Consider the following 21379-nt stretch of genomic DNA (forward strand, 5'->3'; position numbering starts at 1 on the left):
CCAGAACTTCTGAATTTTCAAAATGCGCAACTACAATTGAATATTCGGTGTTCGTCACACAATGTACAACGCGTTAAGACACGATGCGATGAACAGATAGGAGGACACGGATCGATGGAAATATAACAAAAAACAGAGTGCGCGACGTCACAGTTCTTTTCGATGTTGATCTTTCTTAAGCCGCGGTCCTTTCTAGCTCTTTCCATTCCTTGTGAGTACTTCCATTTTTTCCGATTTTGCCCTGAGGAAGACAAGATAGCGCCGCTGTACTCAGTGTTTTGGCTCATCAACGAAGTTTCAAGTTGTCTGGATAGCAGGAGAGTTGTGATTAGAGCGGCCAAGTATCGGTTAGCCTATAATAGTCGAATTCGAAATCACACTTTGAAATAAATATCGGCTATTAGAGGGAAAAACATCGGAATTTCTCATGACGTCACATCATAACAGTAGGGACTGGGAGTCAGGGAAGTATAGGGTCCGGTCCGACACACTACAGTACAATCAACAATGTACAAACCATAGCCTCTTATAAAGGCTATGGTGCAAACTGCAAACATGCAAACATGGTAGCGGCCGATCGTATTGTGGTGGGATGATCTCAACGCGTTTGCCGAACATGACACTATAGATTTCTTATGGCTTGCAAAGTTATTGGCAATCACACTCAATAATATCTGCAGTTCCGTGCAATGGCTGATTTCCAAGATCCTCTCACGAAAGCTGAAGAGGCAGGCTCGGATGACGAAGATGATATTGTCAGCTCGAAATCAAATGAGGACAAGAATACCGAAGCGGATCACGTAGAAGCGGACATATTTGACGAAGAAGGGGAATCGAATCCGGCATCAAAAGATAAAGAGGTATGACTAGCTGCTAGCCTGAATAGGCGACAATGTAGCTTTCGATTAAATGCGATGTTAATAAATTTGAGTTGTGTCCACTAGCTATAGGGCTGCTCCTTACTTTAATGTGCATTTCGTCTTTCATAACTTCAACGTGAACATTTTAAAAATGAAAAAAAAAATAATTAATGTTAGGAAGTCAAAATTGAACTTACGGTAGGTACTGCATGCTTTACTGTAGTCTTTGCCTTGATTACATGCAATACTTTTCAACTGTATGTAGTTGCTTACTGACTATGTCATTAAGATCACCATCACCTTAAAGCAGTGGTTCCCAAAATTTTGGATTGTGGCACACTAGCCTGTATGGAACCGGTGTCCTTTGCTCACACTACGTTATAATATTTTATTATTTTTTATGGACTTACTTCAACTTGAAGAATCATCGCTGCTCGCATGATAAATCAGGCAAAACGCACCGAGATTCCACTAGGGCAAACTTGCAAGAAAGTTTCTTGGCACTTCTTTGATAGTAGACATCGAACAATGTTGACCGTGATCATGATCACCAATGAATGCTTCTCACAGTCAAGTTGAGTCATTTTCAATTCACCCCCGAGTCAAGTCCGAGTCCAAGTCAGCTAGTAGAGGGTCGAGTCATAGTATTTTTACTCGAGTTTGAGTCAGTTTTCAGTTAAATCCGGTTTCACCCACTTTTTCCACTCTGCTCGAGTGATATAGAATGACTCGCATTCATGATATCGTGATTTTCCTCAGTCTCGACAGTTTCTGGCCCTATTTTCCAAGTAGCAGGACTGATGGATGAAATACCAATCGTGTGGGGACTTGAGTATTCTTGGAAGTTACAATGAAATGTCTGTTTTTGCTGTCCTAGTCTCGAGTCATAATATGACTATGACTTGGTTGAATACAAGTCGAGTCAATACAAATAATCGAGTCGCCAAAATATCGCGTCTCGAGTCAAGTCATGACCATAGTCATTACAGCCCTGGGAATTACCTTGGTTTTGTCCCTGCATTATTTTGATCTGTATTAAATTCTGCAATTGGCAAACACTTGGTGGATAATCCCGCCTGTGCGAAAAATTATCGAGACGACAGATTTCGCATACTCGGAAAGGGTCGCTCACACTTTCATTTGTGTGCCTTGGAGTCGACTTTTATCAAAATGCACTAGCCAAGGCTGTGTCAACAAAAAGAGTTCGTGTATCATCTAAAAATACTACATTGAACGCTCTCGTACTCGACATTTGGTGCTGGTGACGTCATATTTTGTGTTACGATTGTTGATATACGCTGTTCTTTTGAATTCTCTACTAGTTGCTGACGATTACCCCTGACGAGTGTCAGCCGAAAATATTCGAGTTCATTTCAATATGAATATACTATTCAATTGATCTGTTTTAGTTTTTTAAAAATGTTATATTTTCATCAAGGATGTTGACCTGAACGATGTGATAGATCTCGTAAAAGACGGCTCGCTGACACTTCTTAAAAAGAAAAAGAGTCAAAAAATGATCGTAGACGAGCAGGATTTGTTTATATCTGTCGAAAATCCAGAGAAGATAATTCTTTCCATGGAGACGTACGTCAGTTATCAAGTAACAACCAAGGTATGTGTTACCGTTTGTCCAGTTGCCATTCAATTTGAACGAAAGAGAATTTAGGTTGGACTTGTAAATTCATCGTAACTATCAAAAATTGTGTTTCATAGTCACTAAAGTTCGATTGATATAGGATTTTTTGGCCGATGTAAAAGATAACAATATCCTTCACCAAAAGTACATATACTTGACAGCTTTACAGCCATTGCTAAGCTTGGACAGTAAATGTTCTAGAAAAGCTGCATCTGGACATCTGCAAGATATGTATGAAATAGATCGGTATTTGCAGTCTAGAAGTCTCAATTTATAGCGGTAGTTCTTTGACTTCTCACTACTATTCTGTGATGTCACGAAAATTGCAGATATTTCTTTTACATTTAATAACCTATACCAATATTTCTTTCAAAATGTGATATCAACACGGTATTACCTGTAATCACGATTATCTCGTTACTCAGACAACGCGAAGCTCCTTTGACGAGCCGGAACACAAAGTACAGCGGCGGTACCAAGATTTTGTCTTTCTTCGGGCGAAATTGGAAGAGGATTTCCCGAACCATTTCATTCCAGTGAGTAGCGATAGAGTCAGTGTGTGCCAGTCGGGCAACAAACTACCAATATTGTCAACAAGCTACTGGTTGTTTGAGTAGTTCTAGCTCTACTTCTAGTTCTAGTTGCGCATTTTAAAAAGTAACTATAGCTCTAATTATGGTTGCTGATTTTGAAAAATGACTAGTTCCAATTCTTCTTGCTAGTTTTGAAAAGTGAGTAGTTCTAGTTTTATTCGATTCCCTGGAAAATTGAGTAGTTATAATTCTAGTTGCTAGTTTTGAAAAGTGAGTAGTTCTAATTCTAGTTGCTAGGTTTGAAAAGTGAGTAGTTCTAGTTCTAGTTCTATATTCATTCGATAGTCTGGAAAAGTGAGTAGTTCTAATTCTAGTTGCTAGTTTTGAAAAGTGAGTAGTTCTAATTCTAGCTGCTAGGTTTGAAAAGTGAGTAGTTCTAGTTCTATATTCATTTGATAGTCTGGAAAAGTGAGTAGTTCTAATTCTAGTTGCTAGTTTTGAAAAGTGTGTAGTTCTAGTTCTAGTTCTATATTCATTCGATAGTCTGGAACAGTGAGTAGTTCTAATTCTAGTTGCTAATTTTTAAAAGTGAGTAGTTCTAGTTCTATTTGCAAGCATTGAAAAGTGAGTAATTCTAGTTCCAATTTTTCTTGCTAGTTTTGAAAAGTGAGTAGTTCTAGTTTTATTCGACAGTCTGGAAAAGTGGGTAGTTCTAATTCCAGTTGTTAGTTTTGAAAATTGATTAGTTCTAGCGCAGGGGTGGGCAAACTACGGCCCGCGGGCCGCATGCGGCCCGCAACACCATCTAAGAAACTTACTAAACATATTGATAAAATGCGTACTAAATATCGAATTAATGCAAGGACTAATTAAACTTTTTCCTAGTATATTTCACCATGATAATTCTAAGGCAGTGGTTCTCAAACTGGGGGCGCGAAGCTGAGCTCAACTGAAAAAAAATTTCCCCTCCGCGCGAATCACACCCGATACCTAATTATTACTCTGTATTTAGTCTGAATTTCATATCTGAAAATCTCTCATCCACAGTCGTAACCTTCCATGCCATCAAACTATCCGTTAGGTTTGCTAGCATCCTGGTTGCGTTTTGTGATATGACGATAAGCATGCACGAAATCTTTCACCATCACAATTCACAAGGGGGGCGTGTCTTAAAAAGTTTGAGAACCACTGTTCTAAGGTAAATACTTCCTATATTATTTTTTATGTTCAAAGGTTTCAACTGCTTTTCAACAATTCGGATCACGAGTGTGATTTCAGATTGGCCACTCCAGTTTTAACTATTTTAGTGATGTGCTTATAAAAATCGATTCGCGCGTGTATTAGGTAGATTCGTTCTATGCGTGGAATTAGGGTATTTATATTTTATCTACAAATAGTATAGAAGCGTGTTTGAGTCTAACATGGTTATTTTATTGTCACCATTGTGTGTTCTGAAACTGAACCAAACGTGGAGTTAGTAAATTTATGAACAGATTGCTGCTCACATATTTAAATTTCAATCCTGTTCTAAGAATCGGCACAATCGACTTTCATCTCTATAGTTTTGACAAATTGGTCATTGAGGTCGATTAGCCTATGAAATCTCGCCACTGTTTCTGATGCGTGTCGGCGTGTAAGATATCATCAAAGCATTGTTTGGTTTGTTTTAAATGAGCATATATATTATCTCCATGTGCTCACTATAATCAAAAACCAATATTGCATTCTGGTTTATAATCCCAATTTTATATAGTGCGGCCCGCGAATGGATTCAGATGTTGAATGCGGCCCGCGAGCTCAAAAGTTTGCCCACCCCTGTTCTAGCGGCTAGTTGTGCTAGTTGCTAGTATTGAATAGTTCTAGCTCCAGTGGGGAGTTTTGAAAAAATGCTAGTAGTTCTAGTTGTAGTTGCACAATTAGAATAACCAGTAGGTCTAATCCTAGTTGCTAGATTTGAAAAGTGATTAACTCTAGTTTTGGTTTGTCATTTTGAAAGTCCAGTTGTTTGTACAAGTCTGGCGCCAGTTGACGATACAGCGATATTTTTTGCAGCCTCTTCCCTCCAAGTTTATCGTCAAGGGAATGGTGGACCGGTTCAGCCAAGAGTTTGTCGGTGAGTGTCTTGGAAAAGTTGTCGCTCGTGTCCAGGGTCGTGATTACTCGAAATTTCTCCGAGTCTCGACTTGGCTCGAGGCATTATCTGTTACTTTTTGTATTGAGTCGAGTGCAAGACAAATCGGGTCAGGAAGTGTCTTTTATCTGTTTGAATGAGCCTGTTTCGAGGGGAGGTATTCAAAGTTGTCGTTGCTACTCCAGTAGAAGTAGAAGTGACGACATAAATTCACATTCAAGTACAAGTATTCGTTTTCAAGTAAGTAAAAAAGTATGTATTCTAAGCCTAGTTTTGGCTAAAAATCATTACCTGTAAAGTCGAAGTTTTCTAAATGATAACCACTCGAGGAAGTAGTGAAAGTAGGCTAATCCTACCCGAGTGCTTTGAAAAGTAGAAGTAGACCAACTTTATTACTGGCCATCTATGGTTAAGAGTGAGACAAATGAGTATATCATGTGTACAAGTGACTCGTTTCAGCCGAGCAGAGTTGTAAATGGCTTGCACTGAACAGTAGAGGTGTTCAAAAATAACTTTTTTTCCAGATTCCGGAGATTCACTGATTAAATTGTTAGGTTCCCTAAAAAAAGCTGCACACAAAATTTGGCTCAATTCCATTCAGTGATAGCTGACGCAGAGCCAATTGAATGTTTTGAATTTATTATAAAAAAGAAAAAATTATTTTTTCAAATTTTACCGTCAACCCCATGGAATTGTCAAGTTTCCTAAAATAACGACGCCTAACAATTTTTGCTCGCTTCCAACCGGTAAAGGATAAGTGATTGCAGTTGAAAATTTTGGATTCGCAAAAATAGCATTGGTGGTAGATAATCCCTGTATTCTGAACGAAAAACTCAAATAACTTCGCTTCTATCAGTTGGAATTGAGTCAAATTTGTTTTGTATCGTTTTTGTACCCAACTCTACAATTTCACGGGTCGACAGTAAAAATTTAAAAACAAAATTTAATAATTTTCATCATAAATTCAAAATTTCTATTGGCTATGCGTCGGCTTCTACTGGTTGGGAAAAGTTATTTTCGAACAACCCTTCTGAACAGTAACAAACAATTTGACTCGGTGGTGAATTGAAACTAACTAGACTTGGTTACAACCCTGCTATTGTCCGTCTCTGCAGGAACTAGATGCCGTGCGCTTGACTCCTTCGCGAAAAGGCTCTCAGAACACCCGGTGATATCTTTCAGCGAACATCTCAAGACGTTTCTAACTCACGAGGTTTGTACCGGATCTTTCTGGTTGTCTAATCAGAATAATTAAAGCAAAAAGCAGTTGTGTTTCTTATCTGATTTGTGAAACGTTTCTATGGTCTCATTTTAATTCTAGTCGAATTTCCGCTTTTACTGGGCACGTTACAGGAGAGTCGTGTATTAGGGCTCTTCAAAAATGACTTTTTTTCTCAAATTGTACTGGCTACTTGATAAAATTGTTAGGTTACCTAATTTAAGCCTACACACAAAATTTGGTTCAATTCCAGCCAGTAACCGCTTTGCTACAGGAGAAGAAAGTTTCTATTTATTATATAAAAATGAATATTAAAAAATTTGAAAATTTTCTGTTCACCCCATGAAAGTGTTAGGTTGTCTATAGAAACGATGTTCACCAAATTTGGTTCAATTCCAACCAGTGGAAGCGGAGTTATTTAGGCTTACCATATTTTGAAAATCTAAAAAGAGGACACTTTTCAGAAATTTGCAACTTGCAAAACCGGAGTAGAATTCTCAAAAACCGGTGAATTTTTCCCACCTTTCAAAAAAGTCAAAAAAGAGGACAAATCCTCTTAAAAGAGGACGTATGGCAAGCCTAGAGTTATTGCCGTCGAAAAATTTGGATTTGAATAAAATAGTATTTACGGTGAGCACAACAATAATAAATAAACAATCGGTCAAATTTTTCGACGGCAATAACTCCGCTTCCACTGGGGTTGGGTGAACAGAAAATTTTCAAATTTTTTATTATTTATTTTTATATAATGAATAGAAACTTTCTTCTCCTGTAGCAAAGCGGTTACTGGCCGGAATTGAACCGAATTTGGTGTGTAGGCTTAAATTAAGTAACCTAACAATTTTATCAAGTAGCCAGTACAATTTGAGAAAAAAAGTCATTTTTGAAGAGCCCTACTGTATAGATTAGAATTAGAATAATGGCTACAATACAAAGATTTTTCAAATTAGATTACAATAAGAATTATAGCTACACGGTTTTTCCAAATTCGATTACAATTAAATTCAACGTACACCCAATTCAGGATTTTGCCAGCCACAAGAAGCAAAGCAAAGCCGGAATCATGTCGCGTATGGGAACGAGCGTGAAATCTGCGGCGTCCGTGGGGTCCGCGATTCGGGCCAAGGCCAGGGACCCGGAATTTGCGGATTTGTCGAATCATGTCGCGGTTTTCCGGGAGCAGATTGCGGTCACTGATCGGGTGGCGGAACGATTGCTGGGAGAGGAGAAAGGTTGGTTTCAGTGCAGGGGCTCCCAAACCTTTTACACCACGGCCCCCTTTGAATCTTTTGAAAAATCAATTTCCCCACTATTTTTCAAGCTGTTGATAATATTAAGAAACACGAGTATAATAAAAAAATACGGTTTATACCTGTAGTCAGAATGATGAAATGATATGAATATAACACACAATAAACATGCTCATAAATTCATATCCCATCCAAATCCGTCATCTTTTGAAGGCTTGGTCGAGGATTTGCGAGAGTACGAGCCTACGTACTCGGAGTGGGCCTCGAACGAGAACCAAGTCCTTGGACCGATGATGACGTCGCTGTCGAAATGCATCGTGTCGTGTCGAGAAGCAGCCGAGAAAAACGCGGAAAGTCACGAAACCTATTTTCTGCCTCCTTTGAAGGTGGGTTATGACGGAAAATTCTGCACGGGTTATCAATTAAAAATTCAATTTGATTTGATTGATTAGGTAATTGATTCATAGTTGTTAATTATTTGTTAATTTTTTTATTCCATGAAAAATTCTACGTTTTTTATATTTCATAATTTGATTTATGACAATTATGTAGGTATTTTTTACTTCGGCGAAAAATTCTACGTGCTTTTCCATGTTTCATACTTGAATTTGTTATTGGTTTTTATTTATTATTTTGATTTTTTCGTGATGAAAAATTCTTTTGTTTCTAATATTTCAATATTTAATTTATGACGCCTATTTATATACCTGTTTTTTACTTTCTTTTACAATAAATTGTATGTGTTTTTTGTATCATTTCATACTTTAATTAATAAGTGTTATTTATTATTTTTATTTTTACTATTTTTAGACGAAAAATTCTACGTGGTTCATTATTATTTCAATTTATTATAGGTTATTTATTGTTATTTATGACAGTTATTTATAGATGTATTTTTACTTTTTTTGATTTACAGTTCTACGTGTTTTATAATTATTTAATAGTTGAAGTTGGTTTGATTTGGTTTAATTTAGTAATTTAATATATAGTTGTTATGTATTAATTTGAATTAAATTTAAATTCAAAAATAATTGTCACATAATTTAAAATCTTGTGATAACTTTAGGAGTACGTGCTCTATAGCGACGGCATCGAGCAAGTCTTCAAGCGTCGCGACGCCATCCAAAACCAGAAAGAGAGATGCGGGGACGAATTGGAGAAGAAAAAAGGAGAGAAAGACAACGTAGGATTGACACACGATGTTTTTCGCATTCTGCCTCCATTCGTCTTGTCAATACTACTTGCTTGGTTATGATTTTAGAGTAGCTTACACTTTTAGGCAAAACTGGGCCTAGAATACTTTTTAGAAATTTCTACTGTCACCTGGTAGAAAATAACGGCATTACCTGTACATGACACCAACGATCACTACATTTGCCATGTACAGCTCTCAGGCAAAGCTAGAATTAGAATACTTACTTTTTTCATACTTACCGTACTTCATTACTACATTACTTCTACTTTTACTTGAACCTACGATGACTTCTTCAACTGCTTGCAGCTCTCAGGCAAAAGTAAGCCGGCAACCAGACGTGTACATGTAGAAACTACTAATCTAGTTAACTGACGGTCAAATAACTACTGCTTTCTCAAATAGTTGTAGTTTTAATTGCTAATTTTGAAACGGGAGTAGTTTTAGTTCTAGTTCTAGTCGCACAATTTGAAAATCCAGTAGTTTGTAAAGTCTGCTTAGAATACATTTTTACATTCATGCAAGCATAGGCGCCGACTTTTATTTTTACTTTGGGTGGCCAGATGAAAAAAGGAAGGGGTGTGAAATTGTTTCAAATTTACAAGTTAGCGTCAATTTGTTACCGTTAAGTACGTGCGTTAAGGTTGTTCAGAATTGACCGACTTTCAAAAAGTCCAGGTTTTCAGTCTGATTCCCATGCCTTATACCTTAAAAACATATTCTGGCTACTTTTTTTTGTAACTCGTCCCCTGCATCCGTGTGCACATTGAGCTGAAGAATAGCAGCTGAAAATAGGGGATTCCCCTAAAATCTGAGTGTCACGATTTTACCTAGCTTAGTTGAAGTGACATATAACAGGTATTTATGCTGCTGTTGCGGTTTGGAGTGCTACAAAACCCCACTATGTAAAGCATTCCTAATTCAGGATATCATTTCCATGTCCCACACTGCCTTAGAACTGCTCAAAACTACCTAAAATACATCAATTTCCTGGATCCCCATGTGCAAGAATACAACTGTAAATGTAACATCCACTCACAGCCACATAATAAACATCACACGAAACGAAAAAATAAGGCAATGAAAGAGATCAACTTGGCAAAATATTACATAAATCAGGTGGATGAAATGGTTGCTTTCGAGAAATCTGCATATCTGTTCCGGTGATCTTTCACAGCTTGTAGGAGGCTCGCTCGCTGTTTTTTGTCATCCGTTATGAACGCAGCATAGTCGGTATTCAATTTTACCATACGCTCTGCTGCATCATTAACTACTTCAACAGTATTCACAAATTCTTGAGCAGTCACGAAATCCGGATCAGTATGCCATTCCGAAACTGGAAGACTCAACCAATCATGTTCCACATGTATAGCATCAAATAGAAACCAAGATTCTGGCCCAATCAAATCGACCATACTCATTGACTCAGAGACAGAGATCAGACTGAGAGGCATACCTCTGCGAAATTGTTCAGGGATTGGCATTTTCAGCAGTTTAGCAGCCATCGCTTCCTTCAGTTTGTCAGGAATCTTTGGATTAGCCGAGAATATGGTAATGGTAAATACCACCATTTCCTCAGTTAGATACCATTGATGTTTTCGCAATTTCTTGCATGCCACATCAGCAACAGTGCGATCGCATAATGAAAAGTTTTTCATGTCATGAAGGAATTTGAGATCATTCCAAGGTGCGTCACATGCAATACCAGTTTTCAACCAAGCTGGAACATAAAACAAAGCAATGAATGTATTGATTCGTTCCAACTTTTCAATGAACTCTTCAGAATAGTCCATTTGCTCACTCCACATGAACATTTTTTGACAGTACAGGACTTGACTCATCCATCTAGCGCTATGAGTAGCACCAGGCTTGCGAAAACGATGATCAACATATTTGTCATCCAAAATCGCCAAGGTGCCTGTTGCACATTCTCTGTAGTCATCTCTTATCAAGACTTCTTTATGCTTTCCATCATACGGTTTCATCAGTGGAATCATTTCTTGCTTTGCTTCATCAGCTTTCATCGCCAACCAGCTGCCTTCAATAAACTTCAGCGTTTTATAGCTTCTTGATTTATCAATATGGTTCCACTTCTTCTTGAAGGTATTAAAATCCGTGTTTTCAGGGCCTGTGGTTGTCGATCCAAACAAACACTTCCAAACCTCTCGAATGACCAGTTCATAAATATGATGGCGACAGGCATTGTAGAAAACTTTCCTGTTAATCAATTCTTCAAGTAACGGAACCGCACCTTTGTTTTTACCAGTGTTTGAGGATGTTGTGTCAAACACAAGAGCTCTAACAGATTTTGTTAAATTCCAAAGTTCCAGCAGTTCAAATGATGCATCAGCCTGTGCTTTTCCTGTAGCACTTTCCAGAGTTTGAATCCCAAGAAGTTTCCCTTTCTTAAATGCGCCGGAATACGCAGACGATGCGAGCACTGCCAAGGCATCAAATTGATATCCTAGACGACTCTTAGTGAGCTTTCCATCCCAGTGCAATGCAATGTGCTCTGGTGGATATTTTTTCAAAGATAGATTTGGAAATTTTCAAACGATTTGCAATGCGTCGTCGATAGGTTCCAGATCTTGAAAGATGGAAGTCATTAGGGTTGCCATCGCAAGCTTTAATCAGTGCTGCAGTTATCATGGTAGCGGCATTATCACTGACTTTCAAGCGATCAAAAACCTGGCATAGGTCTTCGTCGCTGAATAGGTTTACAGGAGCTTTTAGAGTCACAAATTTAGCGGAATGACCAGATGTCGACTGTGCAAGTTCAAAATCAGTGCTGTGAGAAGTGTCAGCTACCTGTGAAGATATAGATGAGCTCTCTGTAAATTCACCTTCGCTACTTGATACTGGTGCAGACTCTCTTGCACTCATGGTCCGTCTCTTTTGTTGCATGATTTTCGCTTTCAACACTTTATCTTTGCCACGCTAATCTCGAACCCATTTGATCCTGATAAAATGCTATGACTTCACGTTTTTTATTGTCAGAAAGAAGTCTACTTGCTTCAATTGTCGCTATCGCGTCAGGAGCTCCTATATCCCATAGCTTACTCAGTTTGGCTTCAAAGTCGCTTTGTTTTTTGATACATATTGCCGGCCTGCAGTTTTCTTTAGTGACAGCCATTGTTTCCACACTGTTTCCAATCTTTTAGTGGCATCTGGCATTGACTTTTGTGATAGTCTTTATGCCAGCAAGTAACCAAAAACCGATCACTTCATCTACTGCGATCTGGATGTGTGACTTGACTGGTTCATTTTTTAAATATGAATACTCTCTCAGGTGTAGCACATATTGCATAACTTGCCTCAGAGTGGGCAACTTTGATCCCGTAATGGCTTCCTCAGATTGCCCAACTAAGAAATGCTGTGTCTGCGATCGTGTTCATCTAGTTTTCTTCGGTACTGCTGCACTAGATGACGATTTTCTTTTTTTTTTCAGACATTTCGCACTACATCTAATCCTAGAAAAACAGATATACATAAACTCAGTCAAGCAACAAAGAATAGTGGAAAACATTTCAGTTCTTTTAGGTCGAACACATACTGCATAACTTGCACAGGAGTAGCCAGATCAGATCCAGTTATAGATTATCGAAGATAGTTATACCTAAATTGGAAAAACTCAAACCAGTATATTGATAAATTGGAAAAACTCAAACCAGTATATTGATATCTTGGTAAATAACAAAAAATTTAGAGCAACCGACTGGCGGTTTTCCCCAGTCACTGGAATAGACATTTGCAAGCTTTGTTTCTATCCCAGTAGAAAGGAAAAGAGTATCAGGTCTATTATATCAAATAGTTGTATACTGCTATAATACTATGCTCCCTAACCACGCGCTAAACTCGCTAATAGCATGAGTCAAAACGCCGCCTGATAAGTCCTGCACCTCAATCGTAAACACAGTCCATCAACAACAAAGCAGCAAGGCACTGACTAATCAATGATCCCCGTTTCACAGCCGTGCTCAGTGTTTTCTTCAACGCTAGAACATACGTGTCACGTCAATGAGAACACACGCCATTCCTGTTGAGTCACTGACAACGGGGAATCCCCTAATTCCGAAGAAATTTTTAGGTGCATGAGAAAACGGCAATGTGCACACGGATGAATTACAAAAAAAAGTTGCCAGAATTTGTTTTTAAGGTGTAAGGCAGGGGCCGGCAACCTTTTGCTAGACACGGGCCACATTGCCAGTGCACAACTTTTTGGCGGGCCGGATTTTTTCTTAATGCTATATTTTCCGCTCACTTCGGGATATTATCCTACATTGCTGCAATCTCAATCATACACATCACAAAACACATGTATTTACACTTCAACAACGCAGAATAAATGTGACAGTTGATGAAACAAGTCAGATGATGCCAGAACCAGACCATTCTGAATGGGCGTCTGAAATACGTGATCTTGGCTTGCTCTTCATGAATTTAATTGTGCAAGACTATTGTTCACATGCGTACGTGCTACCAAAAATGGATGCAATTTATTTGGCATTTTTGGTCAAGCTGGGATAAAGACCAATTTCAAGAACTTACTCTTTGTCAAAGTCATGCAGCGATATGCTCTTTGTATGAAATTTGTCATTCTATTCAATGACATCGCATTTCAAAAAGGCCCGTTTGAAATTCCCATGCAATGGTATTGGCGTCCACATTAAACGGAGTACTGAATAGTCAGAATTTTTTTGTAGAGAAGGAATGTCGGAAAAGAGGGTGAATATTCAGTAACTAAATTTTGTGTCACAGTTTACAAATGTAGTGTTGGTACTAGGTTTTCTCTCCTCCAGTAGGAAAGTGAGCATAATTTTCTTTGTACTGTTGACATTCCCAGAGTCGCAGATTTGTTTCGAAAGCGTCTCAACATCTCATGTATTCAGTTGTCTTCCCTCCGAAGTTGCAAATTCAATTTGTTCAGATGTGACGGTAAATGTACCAGGAAAGCACGATTAGATACCCATTTTCGATTATGAGATTATGAGTCGGCGATATTTGTATTTTCGAGGAAAGATGCTAGTTCATTTCTCAGTTAATACACTCGTGCAAGCATAGCTGCTCGACTTAATGCGCGAACCTGACAGATATACAGGACATCGCCATATTGATTCTCTGCTTCTAGTAATATCTGGCGTAACTGTTGATGATTCAGTTTGTGAGACCAAATCATATTAACAGTTTTCATCATTGTGGCCAAAACACTATTCAGGTTTGTTGTGTTGGCCCACAATGCCTTCTGGTGAATTAAAGTATAGATAACTAACGCGCGGAGGCTAGTTATCTATAATTAAACAGTGTAAGTTTGAGATTTTGTCATTGCGTCTGAGATGTTCCAAGCGTTTTTGAAGCAGAGGAAGAACACCTTTATTGTCACACCCCACCAGAATGGTAAACCCGTTAAAAAGTATATGATACACCTTCGGTTGTGAGATACACCCGATTGATAAGCACTGATCTAGTTTAATCTACAGACAATCTCGATTTCCTACTTCAACCGCCTTCGTTTTATGGCGTAACAATAGACTAATACGATGTAGGCTACTTAAATCGTAGCAATACCGCATTCTTTCCAGCGGTGCTGCACTGCATATTAAAACTCATTATGAAACGGCGGGCCGTATTCTCGAGATAACTAATTATTATGTCGCGGGCCGGACGATGTAGCTTGGCGGGCCGGATCCGGCCCGCGGGCCGTAGGTTGCCGACCCTTGGTGTAAGGCATGGGAAACGGACTGAAAACCTAGACTTTTTGAAAGTAGGTCAATTCTCAACAACCCTACATGCGTGAATGCCTATAATACATGGATAGGACAAGCTTCATCGTGTCGACCAAACTCGGCACCTATGCATGCATACTTGCCTACTTGCACACGAATAGAGATTACAATGTTACTTCGACTTGTAATCAATGCAAACGATAACTACTTTGACGTCTACTTACAGCTCCCGAGCACTGACCAATCGTACTCGTTCGGCGCCATGCTGGGGCAGAAAGCCGAAGACGTGAAGCAACAGAAAGAGACGAAACTGAACCAGCAGATTGAAGAGGTCTGATTGCCTAGAAGAGATGCATTTACTTCAGTTTACTTTCACTGTTCAAAGTAGCACAATTTTATCACGTAACCATTAAAATTTTACTGTACTAGTTTTTTTAATAAATCCTAAATTTTCTACTATACCGATGCTTCTACAGCAGTGGTCCTCGACCTTTTTTTCTTCACGAGCCTCTTTCGGACCGTTATGGGCCCCCGCACGAAGTTTTAGTTCAGATTTAGCTCAATTACCCTGCAATCGTCATAAGTCTTGTGCAAATGATAACTATAGGCTTAGTGATAAACAGCAACAAAATGGCTTTTCTTGAAGATAAGATGATACTACTCACATAGAAATTGCTTTGACTTCTATTATGTCAAAGCGAATTCTACAACTGCATTTCTTGGAATATGTGGTCATGTCTGGAAAATCCTCTCCTTTGAGATATCAAGGAGTGCTGAAAATCCATTTCCAGAAATATAGATGGTGGCCAATGTAATGACAACGCGTAACGTTTCCGACGACACATTCGAGTATGGTCGCAACAAATATGGCACAAAAATTGACAAACGAATTGTTTTAATGAACGTTTAACGTCAAGCCTAGTCATTTCTATCTAGCAGCTTATCTCGGAGTTATTATGGATTGATCTGATAAAAATTGTTGATAAACCGAACGGAACCGTGATTGACCTTACTCATCAAACTTTTTTCCCCACAATCGCCAACAAAACATCTCTAAACAAAAAAATGTTGGTATCAGTAGGCCGTTGACAATACTACACAGCAGGATATTTCACCACAGATGGTCATTCTGTTGATGTTTGCTCTGGAGTTTTACTACCGGTAGTAATGAAGCAAAACTGCCTCGTGATTTTCCAAATTTCAAAAATAAAATTGGTTATAAACTATTTTGAGACTTCGCGGAACCCCTGAAAATGCTTCGCGGAACCCCTGGTTGCGAACCACTGTTCTACAGGTTGGAATCGAGCTAAATTTGATATGCATTGTTTTTTAATAAGTAGCCAGTAAAATTAAAAAAAAAATTTATAGTATTTTTTTGATAAATCTAAAATTTTCTGTTATAGCTACGCTTCTACGCGTTAGAATCGCACCAAATTTGATGTGCACCTTTTCGTTAGCAACGTAAGAATTTTATCAAGTAGCCAGTAAAATTTGCGAAAACCTTTTTATATCATAAATCCAAGATTTTCTAATGTTATAACTACGCTGCCACAGGTTCGAATCGAGCCAAATTTGATATGTGTCGTTTCTTTTAGCCAACATAATAATTTTATCAAGTAGCCATTAAAAGTTGAAAAAACTTTCAATAAATCTAAAATCATGTCCTCTCATAGCTACGGTTCTACGGGTTGGAATTAGCCAAATTTGATGTGCTGCGTTTTGCAACGTAATTATTTAATCGCCTATCCAGTAGAATTTTGTAAAAAATCTGTTTTTGAACAACCCTCACGTGCGCTTTCTCTTTTCACAGCTCGCGACGCGGTTTGAGGAAGAAAGTGACGCTTTGGAGCGAGCCAACGCAGATCTACGATCGGACATGGACCGATGGAAATATAACAAGAAACAAGACATGAAATTGATATTCGCTCAGCTCGCCGACAGCCACATCAAATATCAGACACAGGTGGAAGCATTTCAATAGTAATATTGTATTTGAAGAGCTTCTTGGAGGTACAGAAGTTCAATATACTACTGAATTATATATTCATATTGAAACAAACACGAATATGTAGTAGTTACTAGTTGCTGACGAATACTAGTGGAGAGTGTCAGCCGAAAATATCGGGTTTGTTCCGTAAGAAAGACCTAAGCCGAAACTTTGGGTATGTGTCCAGTTTCAATAGCCGTGACGAATAGTCCTGTCCTTCCAATCTGAGCCCCAAAATACAAATGCCACCGGGGGCACCCACAGAGGAATGAAGACATGACATGATTTAAGTTTTAGTCTGCAACATTTGGGTGACTGGAACAGGGTTGCCATGTTTTCGTGGCCTGAATTCCGAACACCGTTTAGCGTCCCCTGGCGGGTTTTAAAACGAGATATGAACCCCTATGACGTCACAGTGGCAATGCTTTGCATATCTATTGTATAAAGGAGTGGATATTTTTCGTGAATTATCTAGAAAACTAGACTATTGGGCCATCTCGAATTTGAGCAAGTGGTGGTTTCCGAACTTTTATCGTCGCGACTCTGATTTCCAATTTGAAAATGTTACATGGCCCACCACAAAATTTGGTTAGCTGATTACTAAAAAATTGGTCAGCACCTTTGCCCAGACTTACTCACGGCCTATGTTAGAAGCTGATTTCGTTCAAGATCTTCCCGATCCCCAGAAAAGGGCAAACGACCCTGAGCTTGAGAACCACTATCTTTGACTAAAGCAAACAAACGGCCTTACTGACACTAGGAATATAGGTTCTCTTGACTTGCTATTACAATTAGTCATATTTACTCAGTAAATGATGGTTATTTTAATATATTTTTAATTGCAGTTTTTTTGAGGTGACAAGGGTACCCACACAAAAATTAATATTAAGCATGAATCTTCCCTCAAATAAGATATTGTTTGTTCATTTATGAAAAAATTTTCAGCTTTCTTCAAGTCATCAAAATTCCGGACATTTAGGCATATTTAAGCATGTCCTCCCGGACTAGTTTAAACAATGAAATTTCGGACGTATGCCAACCCTAAACTACAGTTATATAACAGACGGGAGGTCACGAATTAACTACATACAGTAAGGCAATGATAACAACATGTCACGTCACATGTTATAATTATGAATTACGTGCCCCCAGCTCTACCGGTAAATCTGACCATCGGGGGTTGTGAGAGGGTTAAAAATGAATAGTACAATAATGCAATTACCAATATTATGATGAAATTCAGTCATCAACCTGAAAATTGACCAACCTATGGGGCCCAAGCAATGTTCCCTCTAAGCTGCGCACGTGCGCAAATGCGCAGTTCTGAGACGGTCTCTACGCACAGAAAATCCAAGTTGCGCACAAAAAATTCAAAGCGATGACCGTTTTTTAGTCGTTACGCACCGTTGTCCAAGGGTCTGCGCAGTGAGTTGGTGAGTGTGCGCAGACTCGTCAAAAATTAGAGGGAACATTGGGCCCAAGACCAACGTTTGGAGTGGGGGAACGAATTGCTGTTTTGGTCCTGATTCCAGCTACAACCCACGGTAACATGGTTCAAATTTTAAGTGAAGAATTGCGAAATAACGAATGGCGCCCATGTCAGGTAGAGTCGTATGAGATAAAGATAAAGTGAATGTAAAATTCTGCCTTCCACTTGATACAGATGCTGCAAGCTGCTGTTACGAGAAACGGCAAACAGCGGCTCGGTTGTGATATACATCTGCAGCTTTTGTATTTTAATGCTTCATTGTGGAAACCGTAATGTTTCTTTCATTTGACGAGAACAAAGTTTCAAATCTTTGTCCGGTGTACGTAAGCGAGTACATAAGCCTACTGCCCGCCATGCAACAACGGTCATGCTGCGTTTAACTAAACATAGCCAGACATAAATACCTAAGAAATTATTTTAAACTAGGCAGAGTGGTGATTATTATCCTGCTGAGAGGTAGTAGTAGTATAGATAACCTGATATACAGCATGGCAGGCGTTCTTACAATCACACTTCAATGTACGTGTAGGTACATCGAATATATATTTACAACGGACACTTTTTACATAATGACGAACAAAGCTACTTCTGGCGTAATAACAGGCAGTGACGTTTGAAAATCAGACTTTGGTGCTAGGCTATCAAAGTATCAATAAACCTGGTGTAATGTCTGTTCCTTGTTCACGAATGGTCAATTTATGTCATAGTACTTGTACAAATAAAAAGTAATCGTTCTTTTACAAAGAAATCGATCATATATCTGAAGTAGTCGATTACAATTACTTCGTAATTTCTTCGAATGTAATGGTTTGCGATTATGATTACTTGAAAATGCTGTAATTGTCGTAATCGATTGCGATTACTGATGGCGATTACCCCATGTCAGGTAGGCAGGGATGAAAAGGAGATTAGTTAAATGGACATGGGCTGTTAACATGGGTATTTAACATAGGCAGTTAATATTTGGTCCAGTTAGTTCATTACGGCTATGGGATGCGCCTTTAGGCTACATAAGTATTCGACACGAGGCCGTGAATTGCAATAAGGTTGGCCTAGAATATTTACTTTTTTGTTAATTGGTAATCGTTGCTTCTACTTCTGCTCGAGTACCGACGCTAGCTACTTTGATCGCCTCTGGCTGATAAAACCCGAATCATAATATTGTATTTGTCCAGTGTCTTTCTGCTTGGGAGTCTCTCATTCCGTTGATGCAAGGAAAAGTGGATTTCGGGGACCTGGGAGAGGTTTCGGACGCTCGGACCGGGGCCGAATAATTTACGCCTCAAAGTTCATAGGAAATTTTGGTTTGTGTCCAATTCATATCGTATCTATAAAATAAATTAGTCCGTTTCTATATGGATCCACGATTGCATGATTTTGTTCTAGTCTGTTTTGTTTGGAAAGTAATCGTTCCTTTGTGGCAGACTTGGACAGCTAGATGATTCTAATTATAGACTAGACTGAAATGTCAGTAATCTAATTCGTGAAATGTTTGTATGCTCTCATTATCATTCTAATTTCTGGTTATCTGAGAATGCTGTGTCATGCAAAACGAGCCAAGATTGGTGTACAGTACACACATTCACAGTTTCACACAGCACTCGGTAAAAGTCCAATCCAATCTCCGTGGAACCTTGTTGCAAGGAACGACAGACTGATCCACGCTCCTCGGTTTGTCTGTATGGGGGGATGTTAGCTTGATCTTGAACCTGATATACGTTCGCCGATACTGTTGGCTGGTTCATGATAGCGTTATGTGCAATCACGACATTCATTTATTGCAAATATAATAATATCTCAGATGGGTCTGTGCTTGTGTTGTTGTGGTTTCCGTTACGGGAAGATGGCGAGATGCGCCGGTACGCGGAAGAAGGTGGATTCCACGGTTGCAATATATCTCTTTCACTGAGTGACAATGTTGTAGGATGATCAATATGATCATGACTTCGGAAATGTGTCATTTCCAGTAACGTTCGTAGCTTTGTGCTATATGGTTAGTATGCTGCGATACGGCCAATCAAGGTTTCTAGGCTTCCACGGTGGAGCGTATATTTTCATCACTAGAAAAAAGTCATTTTTCACTACTCGATTCGAATCAATAAAATTAATACTCGAATCATTGCGCCCAGCCCAAACTGTTGTAGGGTAACTTGGTTTCCGTGTGATTGGTCCGCATTGGTGGGGTTACTTCTTGGCGGCTGAGGTTTTTTGCACTGATGAAACTATATTCCTATTGGCTAACGGGACAATATATCAGTGATTGCACCATATGCTGACATTTTCATTAACAAGTTGGAAGTAAACGGAATTATATATTGCCTACAGCATCGGTCGCGCGTGTCGGCCACATGAGGTAAAAATGCACGAGTGGTGACAACAGCAAAAGGCCTAGTCATTAAGCTACATCCCTAATTGCTGGATATCATTTACTACCCGCGTTGATCAATCCACAGTATATCGGTAATCCAGATTTCAGTACTCAGCGTTTTGGCCTCGACCCTACGATTTTCATTCGTATTACAGATCCCTTGGACGATAGACTGTGGCTTTCCGAAGGGTTCACGGACCTCAATTTAGGAATTTAGCGATACACACTTGTTTCGTCGCTTCATGCAGACTCATTCCAATACTTGTTGACATTTCTATCTATAACTTTCATAATCTTTCGAAATGCCAAAAATAACACGGCCTTCTGACTAGTGATGTAGGCCTACATTTGCACCTCTAAAATGGTGGTCAGTTTGGTCAGATGAGCATCGATCAGTGCCTTATGCGAAGGTTAGCTTTGTAGGCTACATAACCTTACAATCCTGCACTGAGGTTTGCAAGTTCTTCAACCACAGCTGTTTAACTCAAACACGAAGTATATTTAGAGAGAATAAGACGTTATTAAGGCTGCGAATGTGCGTAATCGATCTGGAGGAACATAATGGCCCCTGTTATACTAGGCTTATCATACGTCCTCTTTTAAGAGGATTCGTCCTCTTTTTTGACTTTTTTGAAAGTGTCCTCGGAGGACGCCCTTTTGTCCTCTTTTTTGAAAATTTAGGTCAGAATTAGAGCAAATCGCGAGTGATATGCCGCAATTTAGCACAGAAGTGAAGCTCCGGCGGGTATTACGGAGTGAAAAACGGTGATTTTAGCTCTGAGCGAAAATATGACCTTTTTTTAGTCATCCACCTGTAAGTGTGGAGAAAAAAACGGTATTTTGAGCTGTGAGCGGAAAAGATGACCTTTTTTCTTCTAGTCAACCGATCACAAAGTGGGAAAAATTCACCGGTTTTTGGGAATTCTTCTCCGGTTTTGCAAGCATGAAATTTCTGAAAAAGTGTCCTCTTTTTAGATTTCCAAAATAT

The 21379-nt window shown here is 39.0% G+C and overlaps 1 protein-coding gene across 1 annotated transcript; it reads left to right on the forward strand.

The window, feature by feature from the left end:
- Positions 1-651: 651 nt before the first annotated feature.
- On the forward strand, positions 652-19829 carry LOC145438520 (sorting nexin-30-like). Its single transcript, XM_080315854.1, has 11 exons — positions 652-860; positions 2299-2475; positions 2925-3035; positions 5085-5145; positions 6279-6376; positions 7407-7614; positions 7846-8018; positions 8699-8815; positions 14774-14878; positions 16358-16510; positions 19199-19829. The coding sequence occupies exons 1-11, from the start codon at positions 690-692 to the stop codon at positions 19295-19297; spliced, it is 1473 nt and encodes a 490-aa protein (XP_080171980.1). The 5' UTR covers positions 652-689; the 3' UTR covers positions 19298-19829.
- Positions 19830-21379: the final 1550 nt, after the last annotated feature.

Source organism: Botryllus schlosseri, chromosome 5 (genome assembly GCF_051294905.1).
Source record: "Botryllus schlosseri isolate E-star chromosome 5, Bs_hap1, whole genome shotgun sequence".
NCBI classification, from domain to species: domain Eukaryota; kingdom Metazoa; phylum Chordata; class Ascidiacea; order Stolidobranchia; family Styelidae; genus Botryllus; species Botryllus schlosseri.

Bases quoted from the DNA above. Each gene is read 5' to 3' on its own strand.
- LOC145438520 (XM_080315854.1), top strand. From the start codon at position 690: ATGGCTGATTTCCAAGATCCTCTCACGAAAGCTGAAGAGGCAGGCTCG. The intron at 7,615-7,845 runs GTTGGTTTCAGT...CATCTTTTGAAG, and splicing joins ATTGCTGGGAGAGGAGAAAG to GCTTGGTCGAGGATTTGCGA. The intron at 8,816-14,773 runs GTAGGATTGACA...GTCTACTTACAG, and splicing joins AAAAAGGAGAGAAAGACAAC to CTCCCGAGCACTGACCAATC.